Source organism: Bombina bombina, chromosome 6 (genome assembly GCF_027579735.1).
Source record: "Bombina bombina isolate aBomBom1 chromosome 6, aBomBom1.pri, whole genome shotgun sequence".
In the NCBI taxonomy this organism is placed as follows: Eukaryota; Metazoa; Chordata; class Amphibia; order Anura; family Bombinatoridae; genus Bombina; species Bombina bombina.
Genome location: NC_069504.1, coordinates 325,866,739 through 325,879,759, shown reverse-complemented (window position 1 = coordinate 325,879,759; position 13,021 = coordinate 325,866,739). Strand labels below are relative to the sequence as shown.

At 38.4% G+C, this 13,021-nt stretch overlaps 1 protein-coding gene across 1 annotated transcript in view; it reads left to right on the top strand.

Annotated features, from left to right (window-relative positions):
• The window catches only part of LOC128664413 (dynein axonemal heavy chain 3-like), a 2,586,207-nt gene that overhangs the window by 403,852 nt on the left and 2,169,334 nt on the right, over positions 1 to 13,021 (top strand). Inside the window, exons 14-15 of the mRNA XM_053719244.1 lie at positions 11,247 to 11,381; positions 12,840 to 12,958. Coding sequence (XP_053575219.1) covers positions 11,247 to 11,381; positions 12,840 to 12,958 — 254 coding nt within the window. The remainder of the gene's footprint in view (positions 1 to 11,246; positions 11,382 to 12,839; positions 12,959 to 13,021) is intronic.

The window sequence follows — 13,021 nt, the reverse complement described above, 5'->3', positions numbered from 1 at the left end:
GCAGCAAAACACTACTGGGGGCTAGATGGTAATTGGAGGGTGCACGTATATGCCTCTTGTCATTAGCTCATTAGTATTTTTACTCTGGAGCTGACTTTTCAACAAAAGATACCAAAAGTACAAAGCAAATTGGCAAGCTGTTAAAAATTTCATTTTTTTACCTGAATCATGAAAGTTTAATTTTGACTTTGCTGTCTTTTTAAATCTCGGTTGTCCAGTTTCTCTGAATATGGTTGGTAGCATCCAAGATGAAAAAACAAACAAAAAAAAAACATACATTTCTCCAACATTGGTGTGTCCGGTCCACGGCGTCATCCTTACTTGTGGGGATACTCTCCTCCCCAACAGGAAATGGCAAAGAGTCCCAGCAAAGCTGGTCACATGATCCCTCCTAGGCTCCGCCCACCCCAGTCATTCTCTTTGCCGTTGCACAGGCAACATCTCCACGGAGATGGTTAAGAGTTTTTTTGGTGTTTAAATGTAGTTTTTATTCTTCTATCAAGTGTTTGTTATTTTAAAATAGTGCTGGTATGTACTATTTACTCTGAAACAGAAAAGGATGAAGATTTCTGTTTGTAAGAGGAAGATGATTTTAGCAGACAGATACTAAAATCGATTGCTGTTTCCACACAGGACTGTTGAGATGAAGTAACTTCAGTTGGGGGAAACAGTTAGCAGACCTTTCTGCTTAAGGTATGACTAGCCATATTTCTAACAAGACCATGTAATGCTGGAAGGCTGTCATTTCCCCTCATGGGGACCGGTAAGCCATTTTCTTAGTTAAACATAAAAGAATAAAGGGCTTCAAAAAGGGCTTAAAAAACTGGTAGACATTTTTCTGGGCTAAAACGATTGCTTTACTAGGCATATTATGCAGATTCTAACTAATAATGGTTATTATAATCTTGGGGATTGTTTAGAAAAACGGCAGGCACTGTGTTGGACACCTTTTTCAGATGGGGGCCTTTTCTAGTTATAGACAGAGCCTCATTTTCGCGCCACTAATGCGCAGTTGTTTTTGGAGAGCAAGGCATGCAGATGCATGTGTGAGGAGCTAAGAATCACTGAAAAAGCTTATAGAAGGCATCATTTGGTATCGTATTCCCCTCTGGGCTTGGTTGGGTCTCAGCAAAGCATATAGCTGGGACTGTATAGGGGTTAAATGTAAAAACGGCTCCGGTTCCGTTATTTTAAGGGTTAAAGCTCTGAAATTTGGTGTGCAATACTTTTAATGCTTTAAGACACTGTGGTGAAATTTTGGTGAATTTTGAACAATTCCTTCATACTTTTTCACATATTCAGTAATAAAGTGTTTTCAGTTTGAAATTTAAAGTGACAGTAACGGTTTTATTTTAAAACGTTTTTTGTGCTTTGTTGACAAGTTTAAGCCTGTTTAACATGTCTGTACCATCAAATAAGCTATGTTCTATATGTATGAAAGCCAATGTGTCTCCCCATTTAAATTTATGTGATAATTGTGCCATAGTGTCCAAACAAAGTAAGGACAGTAATGCCACAGATAATGATATTGCCCAAGATGATTCCTCAAATGAGGGGAGTAAACATGATACTACATCATCCCCTACTGTGTCTACACCAGTTATGCCCACACAGGAGGCCCCTAGTACATCTAGTGCGCCAATACTTATTACCATGCAACAATTAACGGCTGTAATGGATAACTCCATAGCAAATCTTTTATCCAAAATGCCTACTTATCAGAGAAAGCGCGATTGCTCTGTTTTAAACACTGAAGAGCAAGAGGACGCTGATGATAATTGTTCTGTCATACCCTCACACCAATCTGAAGGGGCCATGAGGGAGGTTTTGTCTGAGGGAGAAATTTCAGATTCAGGAAAGATTTCTCATCAAGCTGAACCTGATGTTGTGACATTTAAATTTAAATTAGAACATCTCCGCGCACTGCTTAAGGAGGTATTATCTACTCTGGATGATTGTGACAATTTGGTCATTCCAGAGAAGTTATGTAAGATGGACAAGTTCCTAGAGGTTCCGGTGCCCCCCGACGCTTTTCCCATACCCAAGCGGGTGGCGGACATAGTAAATAAAGAGTGGGAAAGGCCCGGCATACCTTTTGTCCCCCCCCCTATATTTAAGAAATTATTTCCTATAGTCGACCCCAGAAAGGACTTATGGCAGACAGTCCCCAGGGTCGAGGGGGCGGTTTCTACTCTAAACAAACGCACTACTATTCCTATCGAAGATAGTTGTGCTTTCAAAGATCCTATGGATAAAAAATTAGAGGGTTTGCTTAAAAAGATTTTTGTTCAGCAAGGTTACCTTCTACAACCAATTTCATGCATTGTTCCTGTCACTACGGCAGCGTGTTTCTGGTTCGAGGAACTAGAAAAGTCGCTCAATAAAGAATCTTCGTATGAGGAGGTTATGGACAGAGTTCAAGCACTTAAATTGGCTAACTCTTTTATTTTAGATGCCGCTTTGCAATTAGCTAGATTAGCGGCGAAAAATTCAGGGTTTGCTATCGTGGCGCGCAGAGCACTTTGGCTAAAGTCTTGGTCAGCGGATGTGTCTTCCAAGACAAAATTGCTTAACATTCCTTTCAAGGGTAAAACATTATTTGGACCTGATTTGAAAGAGATTATTTCAGACATCACTGGTGGAAAGGGCCACACCCTCCCACAGGATAGGTCTTTTAAGGCTAAAAATAAGCCTAATTTTCGTCCCTTTCGCAGAAACGGACCAGCCTCTAATTCTACATCCTCTAAGCAAGAGGGTAATACTTCACAACCCAAACCAGCCTGGAAACCAATGCAAGGCTGGAACAAGGGTAAGCAGGCCAAGAAGCCTACCACTGCTACCAAAACAGCATGAAGGGATAGCCCCCGATCCGGGACCGGATCTGGTGGGGGGCAGACTTTCTCTCTTTGCTCAGGCTTGGGCAAGAGATGTTCAGGATCCTTGGGCGCTAGAAATAGTTTCTCAAGGTTATCTCCTGGAATTCAAGGAACTACCCCCAAGGGGAAGGTTCCACAGGTCTCAATTATCTTCAAACCAAATAAAAAGACAGGCATTCTTACATTGTGTAGAAGACCTGTTAAAGATGGGAGTGATTCATCCAGTTCCAATAAGAGAACAAGGGATGGGTTTTTATTCCAACCTGTTCATAGTTCCCAAAAAAGAGGGAACATTCAGGCCAATTTTTGGATCTCAAGATCCTAAACAAATTTCTCAGGGTACCATCGTTCAAAATGGAAACTATTCGAACGATCCTACCTACTATCCAGGAAAATCAATTTATGACTACCGTGGATTTAAAGGATGCGTACCTACATATTCCTATCCACAAGGAACATCATCAGTTCCTAAGGTTCGCTTTTCTGGACAAGCATTACCAGTTTGTGGCACTTCCATTCGGATTAGCCACTGCTCCAAGGATTTTCACAAAGGTACTAGGGTCCCTTCTAGCGGTTCTAAGACCAAGGGGCATTGCAGTAGTACCTTACTTGGACGACATCCTGATTCAAGCGTCGTCTCTGTCAAAAGCAAAGGCTCATACGGACATCGTCCTAGCCTTTCTCAGATCTCACGGATGGAAGGTGAACAAAGAAAAAAAGTTCTCTGTCCCCGTCAACAAGAGTTCCCTTCTTGGGAACAATAATAGATTCCTTAGAAATGAGGATTTTTCTGACAGAGGTCAGAAAATCAAAAATTCTAAGCTCTTGTCAAGTACTTCATTCTGTTCTTCGTCCTTCCATAGCGCAGTGCATGGAAGTAATAGGATTGATGGTTGCAACAATGGACATAGTTCCTTTTGTACGAATTCATCTAAGACCATTACAACTGTGCATGCTCAGACAGTGGAATGGGGATTATACAGACTTGTCTCAGACGATTCAAGTAGATCAAAAGACCAGAGATTCACTCCGTTGGTGGCTGACCCTGGACAATCTGTCACAGGGAATGAGCTTCCGCAGACCAGAGTGGGTCATTGTCACGACCGACGCCAGCCTGGTGGGCTGGGGCGCGGTCTGGGAACCCCTGAAAGCTCAGGGTCTATGGTCTCGGGAAGAATCTCTTCTCCCGATAAACATTCTGGAACTGAGAGCGATATTCAATGCTCTCAAAGCTTGGCCTCAACTAGCAAAGGCCAAATTCATAAGGTTTCAATCAGACAACATGACGACTGTTGCATATATCAATCATCAGGGGGGAACAAGGAGTTCCCTGGCGATGGAAGAAGTGACCAAAATAATTCAATGGGCGGAGGATCACTCCTGCCACTTGTCTGCGATCCACATCCCAGGAGTGGAAAATTGGGAAGCGGATTTTCTGAGTCGTCAGACATTCCATCCGGGGGAGTGGGAACTCCATCTGGAAATCTTTGCCCAAATAACTCAATTATGGGGCATTCCAGACATGGATCTGATGGCGTCTCGTCAGAACTTCAAGGTTCCTTGCTACGGGTCCAGATCCAGGGATCCCAAGGCGACTCTAGTAGATGCACTAGTAGCACCTTGGACCTTCAACCTAGCTTATGTATTCCCACCGTTTCCTCTCATTCCCAGGCTGGTAGCCAGGATCAATCAGGAGAGGGCTTCAGTGATCTTGATAGCTCCTGCGTGGCCACGCAGGACTTGGTATGCAGACCTGGTGAATATGTCATCGGCTCCACCATGGAAGCTACCTTTGAGACAGGACCTTCTTGTTCAAGGTCCATTCGAACATCCAAATCTGGTTTCCCTCCAGCTGACGGCTTGGAGATTGAACGCTTGATTTTATCAAAGCGTGGGTTTTCAGATTCTGTAATAGATACTCTGATTCAGGCTAGAAAGCCTGTAACTAGAAAAATTTACCATAAAATATGGAAAAAATATATCTGTTGGTGTGAATCCAAAGGATTGCCATGGAACAAGATAAAGATTCCTAAGATTCTATCCTTTCTACAAGAAGGTTTGGAGAAAGGATTATCTGCAAGTTCTCTAAAGGGACAGATTTCTGCTTTATCTGTCTTACTACACAAACGACTGGCAGCTATGCCAGATGTTCAAGCATTTGTTCAGGCTCTGGTTAGGATCAAGCCTGTTTACAGACCTTTGACTCCTCCCTGGAGTTTAAATCTAGTTCTTTCAGTTCTTCAAGGGGTTCCGTTTGAACCCTTACATTCCGTAGATATTAAGTTACTATCTTGGAAAGTTTTGTTTTTGGTTGCAATCTCTTCTGCTAGAAGAGTTTCAGAGTTATCTGCTCTGCAGTGTTCTCCTCCTTATCTGGTGTTCCATGCAGATAAGGTGGTTTTGCGTACTAAACCTGGTTTTCTTCCTAAAGTTGTTTCTAACAAAAATATTAACCAGGAGATAGTTGTACCTTCTTTGTGTCCGAATCCAGTTTCAAAGAAGGAGCGTTTGTTACACAATTTGGACGTTGTCCGTGCTCTAAAATTATATTTAGAGGCTACTAAAGATTTCAGACAAACATCATCCTTGTTTGTTGTTTATTCTGGTAAAAGGAGAGGTCAAAAAGCGACTTCTACCTCTCTTTCCTTTTGGCTTAAAAACATTATCCGTTTGGCTTATGAGACTGCCGGACGGCAGCCTCCTGAACGAATCACAGCTCACTCCACTAGGGCTGTGGCTTCCACATGGGCCTTCAAGAACGAGGCTTCTGTTGACCAGATATGTAAGGCAGCGACTTGGTCTTCACTGCACACTTTTGCCAAATTTTACAAATTTGATACTTTTGCTTCTTCGGAGGCTATTTTTGGGAGAAAGGTTTTGCAAGCTGTGGTGCCTTCCGTTTAGGTGACCTGATTTGCTCCCTCCCTTCATCCGTGTCCTAAAGCTTTGGTATTGGTTCCCACAAGTAAGGATGACGCCGTGGACCGGACACACCAATGTTGGAGAAAACAGAATTTATGCTTACCTGATAAATTACTTTCTCCAACGGTGTGTCCGGTCCACGGCCCGCCCTGGTTTTTTTAATCGGGTCTGATGAATTATTTTCTCTAACTACAGTCACCACGGTATCATATGATTTCTCCTATATATATTTCCTCCTGTCCGTCGGTCGAATGACTGGGGTGGGCGGAGCCTAGGAGGGATCATGTGACAAGCTTTGCTGGGACTCTCTGCCATTTCCTGTTGGGGAGGAGAGTATCCCCACAAGTAAGGATGACGCCGTGGACCGGACACACCGTTGGAGAAAGTAATTTATCAGGTAAGCATAAATTCTGTTATCCTGTTCAATACAGCTTGATCCTCAGAAAAATGAAGAAAACATCTACTTAAGTTCAGCAGGTTTACTGGTGTCTCATTATAGCACTGTTTGGATATCAAACTTACTAGTTATTAAAATATTGTCTGCTTCTTCCTATTAATAAAATATACATATGACAGACACCTATTTCACAACTTTTTTTATTTTTCCATATATAGTTATATATTTTCAAACATATTTGTGAATGGTATTCTGAACATTCTCAGGACTCTGTATACCACTCCAGTGCTGTATTTTACAATATAATCTTTTCCTATAAATTATTTTTTATATTCTAATGTCTAAATATAATTTTAAATTCAGATATCTTCTGTCTATGTTTAGAAAAAAAATATTTGATTCCTCTTTGGAACAAATAAGTTCCAACTTAAAAATAAATAAATCTTTCCAGCAGTCATCAATTCTTTAGCTTAAAAAGATGTTCTGCCCTGGATGATGTATTGATTATTTTCTCCTGCCTTATGACATACACAATTTTTATGTTGATAATAAAGATTGATTGCAATTTTATGGAACACAGGCAAATCTTATTTTTTCAGACATGCTTAAGGCATTTTAATAATGTAAAAATTAAAGGCATTATTCCAATAAAATATGAATGCCTTATTTTAGTGAAGTAAGTAGTGAAGTGTGTAAGTGTATGTATGTGTGTTTATTTATTTATATATATATATATATATATATATATATATATATATATATATATATATGTATATATATATATATATATATATATATGTGTGTGTGTGTGTGTTTGGCAGTAAAGAAATTGAAGAAAGCCTCAGATGGGTATAATGCTATAGATATTCATTAAACTACTGCTACATTTCTACAGTTCATCTCTCATGGTAAAGTCCACACTGTACACACACCTATATTACTTCCTATTATGCATCTAAAGCAATCAGTCCAGAAATGTAACGAGCACCTTAACTTATTATCATGATTCAAACAATATATTGCATTTGTTTTGCATTTGTCTGTTGGGGCTATTTTTATTGTTAGGTTATGTTTATGCAATTGCTCATGGGGCGTCTTCTTACTGTGGGACACCTTGATAGCTCAGTGTTTAAAACTCTAGTACTGTTGTTGTCATCTTACATTGTTTGTTTTTGTATGTTTGTTGACCTGTACAGTATATATTAAAGGGATGTTTTTGTTTGGGTTAGTGACACTTATATGGAGATATGTCTTGTGTTCCCCACATTAATGTACTCTGTATTTCATCTACTTTGTGTCTCGGTCTCATTCAGTGGTAATCTGTCCTTTATTGCATTTCACTTTCCCATTTGTATTGTATATTAGGAGGGGTTTTCAGTTTTGTTTCATATGTTTCTCGCTTGCTCCTTTCTCTCACTGTAAAGCCTGCAGGTAGTTTAGAGGTTTTGTCGGGCTTAGTTTATCTTGTCACATCACCCTAGTTAGTTTTTTACTTAGATAGTGGTCCCACAATGCCATATCCCATCCTTCATGCAGAGGTGTTTATCTCATAACTCAAATCACAGTTAGTGAAACTCAAAAAGTATCAATCAGCACCTGAACCACTTGTATGCCACATAGGGGTACCACCAAACCCTACCAAATGTAGTGAAAGTCCAAAGAATATGGCAGCAATAAGTGGGTTTTAAATGGTCTTTATTGGAGCACAACAAACAAAGTAGCAGCGAGATTTTGGGAGCTTCCTCCCTTTGTCAAGTCTTTGGACTTTCAAATCACAGTTAGCACTTTGCATTTCATCCTTCTCTTGAATCTACAGTCAGGGCCTCACCTGTCATGGTCAATTTGTCTTTTCTTTTTAATTTATTATTAAAAGAGGCTGTCCTTCCCCACCACAATGCTCAGCGACTTGCCCTCACAGTCCAAATTATAGTTAGTGCCTCTCTATGCTGTTTGGCAATTAATGCATCACATGTCACTTCCTTTTAGTTAATTGCTTTGCCACTTGGTTTATGTTGGTTAAGTCAGATCTGCTGCCCTTGTGCTAATATTTGTTATACTTGGTCTTCGTTTATATACTTTTACAGGGAGTGCAGAATTATTAGGCAAGTTGTATTTTTGAGGATTCATTTTATTATTGAACAACAACCATGTTCTCAATGAACCCAAAAAACTCATTAATATCAAAGCTGAATATTTTTTGAAGTAGTTTTTAGTTTGTTTTTAGTTTTAGCTATTTTAAGGGGATATCTGTGTGTGCAGGTGACTATTACTGTGCATAATTATTAGGCAACTTAACAAAAAACAAATATATACCCATTTCAATTATTTATTTTTACCAGTGAAACCAATATAACATCTCAACATTCACAAATATACATTTCTGACATTCAAAAACAAAACAAAAACAAATCAGTGACCAATATAGCCACCTTTCTTTGCAAGGACACTCAAAAGCCTGACATCCATGGATTCTGTCAGTGTTTTGATCTGTTCACCATCAACATTGCGTGCAGCAGCAACCACAGCCTCCCAGACACTGTTCAGAGAGGTATACTGTTTTCCCTCCTTGTAAATCTCACATTTGATGATGGACCACAGGTTCTCAATGGGGTTCAGATCAGGTGAACAAGGAGGCCATGTCATTAGATTTTATTCTTTTATACCCTTTCTTGCCAGCCACGCTGTGGAGTACTTGGACGCGTGTGATGGAGCATTGTCCTGCATGAAAATCATGTTTTTCTTGAAGGATGCAGACTTCTTCCTGTACCACTGCTTGACGAAGGTGTCTTCCAGAAACTGGCAGTAGGACTTGGAGTTGAGCTTGACTCCATCCTCAACCCGAAAAGGCCCCACAAGCTCATCTTTGATGATACCAGCCCAAACCAGTACTCCACCTCCACCTTGCTGGCGTCTGAGTCGGACTGGAGCTCTCTGCCCTTTACCAATCCAGCCACGGGCCCATCCATCAGGCCCATCAAGACTCACTCTCATTTCATCAGTCCATAAAACCTTAGAAAAATCAGTCTTGAGATATTTCTTGGCCCAGTCTTGACGTTTCAGCTTGTGTGTCTTGTTCAGTGGTGGTCGTCTTTCAGCCTTTCTTACCTTGGCCATGTCTCTGAGTATTGCACACCTTGTGCTTTTGGGCACTCCAGTGATGTTGCAGCTCTGAAATATGGCCAAACTGGTGGCAAGTGGCATCTTGGCAGCTGCACGCTTGACTTTTCTCAGTTCATGGGCAGTTATTTTGCGCCTTGGTTTTTCCACACGCTTCTTGCGACCCTGTTGACTATTTTGAATGAAACGCTTGATTGTTCGATGATCACGCTTCAGAAGCTTTGCAATTTTAAGAGTGCTGCATCCCTCTGCAAGATATCTCACTATTTTTGACTTTTCTGAGCCTGTCAAGTCATTCTTTTGACCCATTTTGCCAAAGGAAAGGAAGTTGCCTAATAATTATGCACACCTGATATAGGGTGTTGATGTCATTAGACCACACCCCTTCTCATTACAGAGATGCACATCACCTAATATGCTTAATTGGTAGTAGGCTTGGAGTAAGACAACATGCATAAAGAGGATGATGTGGTCAAAATACTAATTTGCCTAATAATTCTGCACTCCCTGTATATGTTATGATTTAGTAGCTAAGCTTCAAGTTGTTGATCTATACCTGTAAGCATCCACTTAGCTGTGTCCTTTGGTCCCTAAGGTTAGCTTGACCATGGATGGTCTCTGTACTCCTTATGAACTTAACATTTTAGCCTTTCTTCTTATTTGATTGTTTGGACCCTTAATCATAACTGATTTTTGTTCTGTATTCTAAGAACTTGTACAGTTAATGCGGTTTATGTCTCTACCCACCAGTCTTAGTGGACATCTCCCTCAGCATTGTGGCTTCCTCTCCAGTATCCATGCAAGATGGCCCTGTTGTTGTCATTTAGTTGCTTGGCTGCTGGCGGTGTGTTGTTGAGCTATATTTCCACATCTCATATGTGAATGAAAAATGTTGAATCTTGCTCGGTTATTCATTTTCATGTCAGTTTCTTTATTTCTTTTGCTTTATTCATCTACTTTAATGTAAACCTGAAATGTGTTTGCAAGACTAAATCTAATCACAGAAATAGTCCTTCAGTATTATTGCAAAACATATACCTTAGAATACAACTTCGTAACGCGTTATTAATTTTCAATAATCATTTAGGCTCTGCTACATTTAAAACACAAAACATTTGTGCTGCATAACTGTTATGTCTTACAATTTTTATTTAGTATTGGTTCTGCAGTTTTCTTCAGGTGAGCTTTAGGCATGTGTTTTATGATAAACTATATTCTCTTTTCATTTGAATTCAAAGTTTCCATAAGTAAAATATGTGTTATCTTAAAGTTGAATGGCCTTTGCATCAATCATAAACTGTACAATCTGTAAGAAAACCTTTATATTTCTGTTATAAATGAGAATAAAAATCAGACAAATCAATAGGACTTTATTTTTAGGTAATAGGAAAAGCAAGAATTGTAGTTAATGTTAAAGGGACAGTGTACACCAATTTTCATATAAATGCATGTAATGGACACTACTATAAAAAAATAATATGTACAGATACTGATCTAAAAATCCAGTATAAACCCTTTTAAAAACTCCCAGAAGCTCCCAGTTTAGCACTGTCGATGAGGTTAGAGTGGGAAAGCAAGAAGAGCTTTTGTGCATATGTAAAAACTCATTACACAAACAGGAGTCTGTAGACATCAGTATACATATAAAACTTTGGGGCTTGGTTAGCAATCAACACAATGTTATTTACACAATGTTATTTAAAAATAAGCAAAACTTTAATTTTTTACAAAAACACTCCCAGACAGCCTATGTAAATGGATCCTCTACAAAATATTTATTCAAAGAAAAATCTAGTGTGCAATGCCCCTTTAAGAATTGTGATACAGACAAACATAATACTATTGTGAACTCATTGCCTGGTTAAATTGTCGCTGTTATGCAGCTAAAATAAACATCTACAGTATTTTAAAATCTTAGTGTTTTCCTCCCACAGAAGCCATTCTTAAAAGAATCAGATGTCAGATTTAATCCATCAGTTGAAGAGATTGTCTCTGGCTTTGACAGTGTAGTGGAAAGCATGGTTATCAGTGTCCAGCAGATGCCAAGGATTGAGAATTTTCTCTTCCAGGTAATTTGTTACAAATCCATTCTATTCATTTCAAAATCAATTAACCATAATGAAAGAAACTAAGACCAATGTTGTATAACCTTTGTAAAGTCATGTTGTTGCTCAGTTTTATAGAAGAAAAAGAACAATATGGTACATTTATGTAAAACAAAATTGATAAAAAAATAATCAGATTTTGGTAGTCAGCTAGAGATACCTGTTCTTCTATGTATGGAAAATACTGTGATTAATAAACTGTGATTAATTAGGTGCAATATAACTGTGTTTTGCAAATTATTATTATTATTTTTTTTTTAATCTAGAAAGTGAAATTTTAATTAATAATTTAAACTATGTCAATGTTATTTTTTTATCTCCTATGGTTTTGTATGCTTTGATAACTTGTGTGTGTGTGTATATATATATTGCTTGGTTAATTACATTTTTTGAACACATTAAAATATTCAGCTGGTTAGTTTTAGCAATAAACAGGCCTAATTGGTACTTTTATGTTCATAAGCAAAAGAAGAAAAAAAAGTTGGTCAAAAACTGTTTATTTTGTTTAAAATTTTTGGAAAGTTATCTTTCATATTCATTCACTTGAGCAGGGCTGGACAGAAGTGGGTTTTTTATTTTTTTGCCTTTGTGCAACTTCACATCAAATTATCTTCATTTAAATGTATTTTAACATTGCTGAGGTTAAAGAGGGAGAATTTGCAGTACGTCATTGGTATGTGGAGACTTGGCTGCTGTGATTTGCTGTGTAATAAAGAGGATGTGCTGTTTGTCCCAAAGAAAAGTAGTCTTTAAAGACTAAGTTTTGATTGTATTGTAAATTGTATCAGAATAATTTAGCTCATTCCTTATACTATGGAGATATGGCTATGAATGAATGTATAAACTTACTCATTATGAAGTGATTCAATTATTGGGGGGGGGGGGGGGACATGTGCTCTAGTTCAGCTATAATGAAAACCTGGGAACTGCAGTTGAGAAACACTGCTGTATATTATCAAATTGGTCTAAAGTTTGCTCTTTAACCAGTGTTACTAGCAATGCAACAAGTCCAACACTATAATACAATTAAGATGCAGATTGTTTCATTTATATGTACGCATTCTATGTAATTGATGCAGTTTACACACACACATATATTATCTCTTAATTTGGCACCCTGATTGGTGACTATTTTGCGGTGTGAGTGTAGATACCTTTGGATATTTTATATATATATATAATGATGCTTCACCTGATTTTGCAAATTTTTGGATATGTTCTGTATTTTAATAGCAACCAAGGATTAATAAATTATTAAGAGCTCAAAATCCATGAGATTTGATAATGAATCACAAAACAGTTACCCTAAACGTGTTAGTATTTATAAGTACTGAATATTTCATAAATCATTCTCTGGAGATTTTGCTAGCTTTTGCCTATTACAGCTTTCAAGGTAAACAATCAAAATACTTGTATCTGCAGGCTGTAGATAATCTGAAAATCAAATACATCAGCTCAGTACAGATCTACGAAGAGATTGTCCTGTCAGCAAAGGAAAGAATAAAAAATGTGATGGAAAACAACATCCATGGCCCAAACAGGTTAGTCATATTTGCAAGTATCCAATGCCTAGTTTATTCTATGGTTAATGACAGATTTACTAT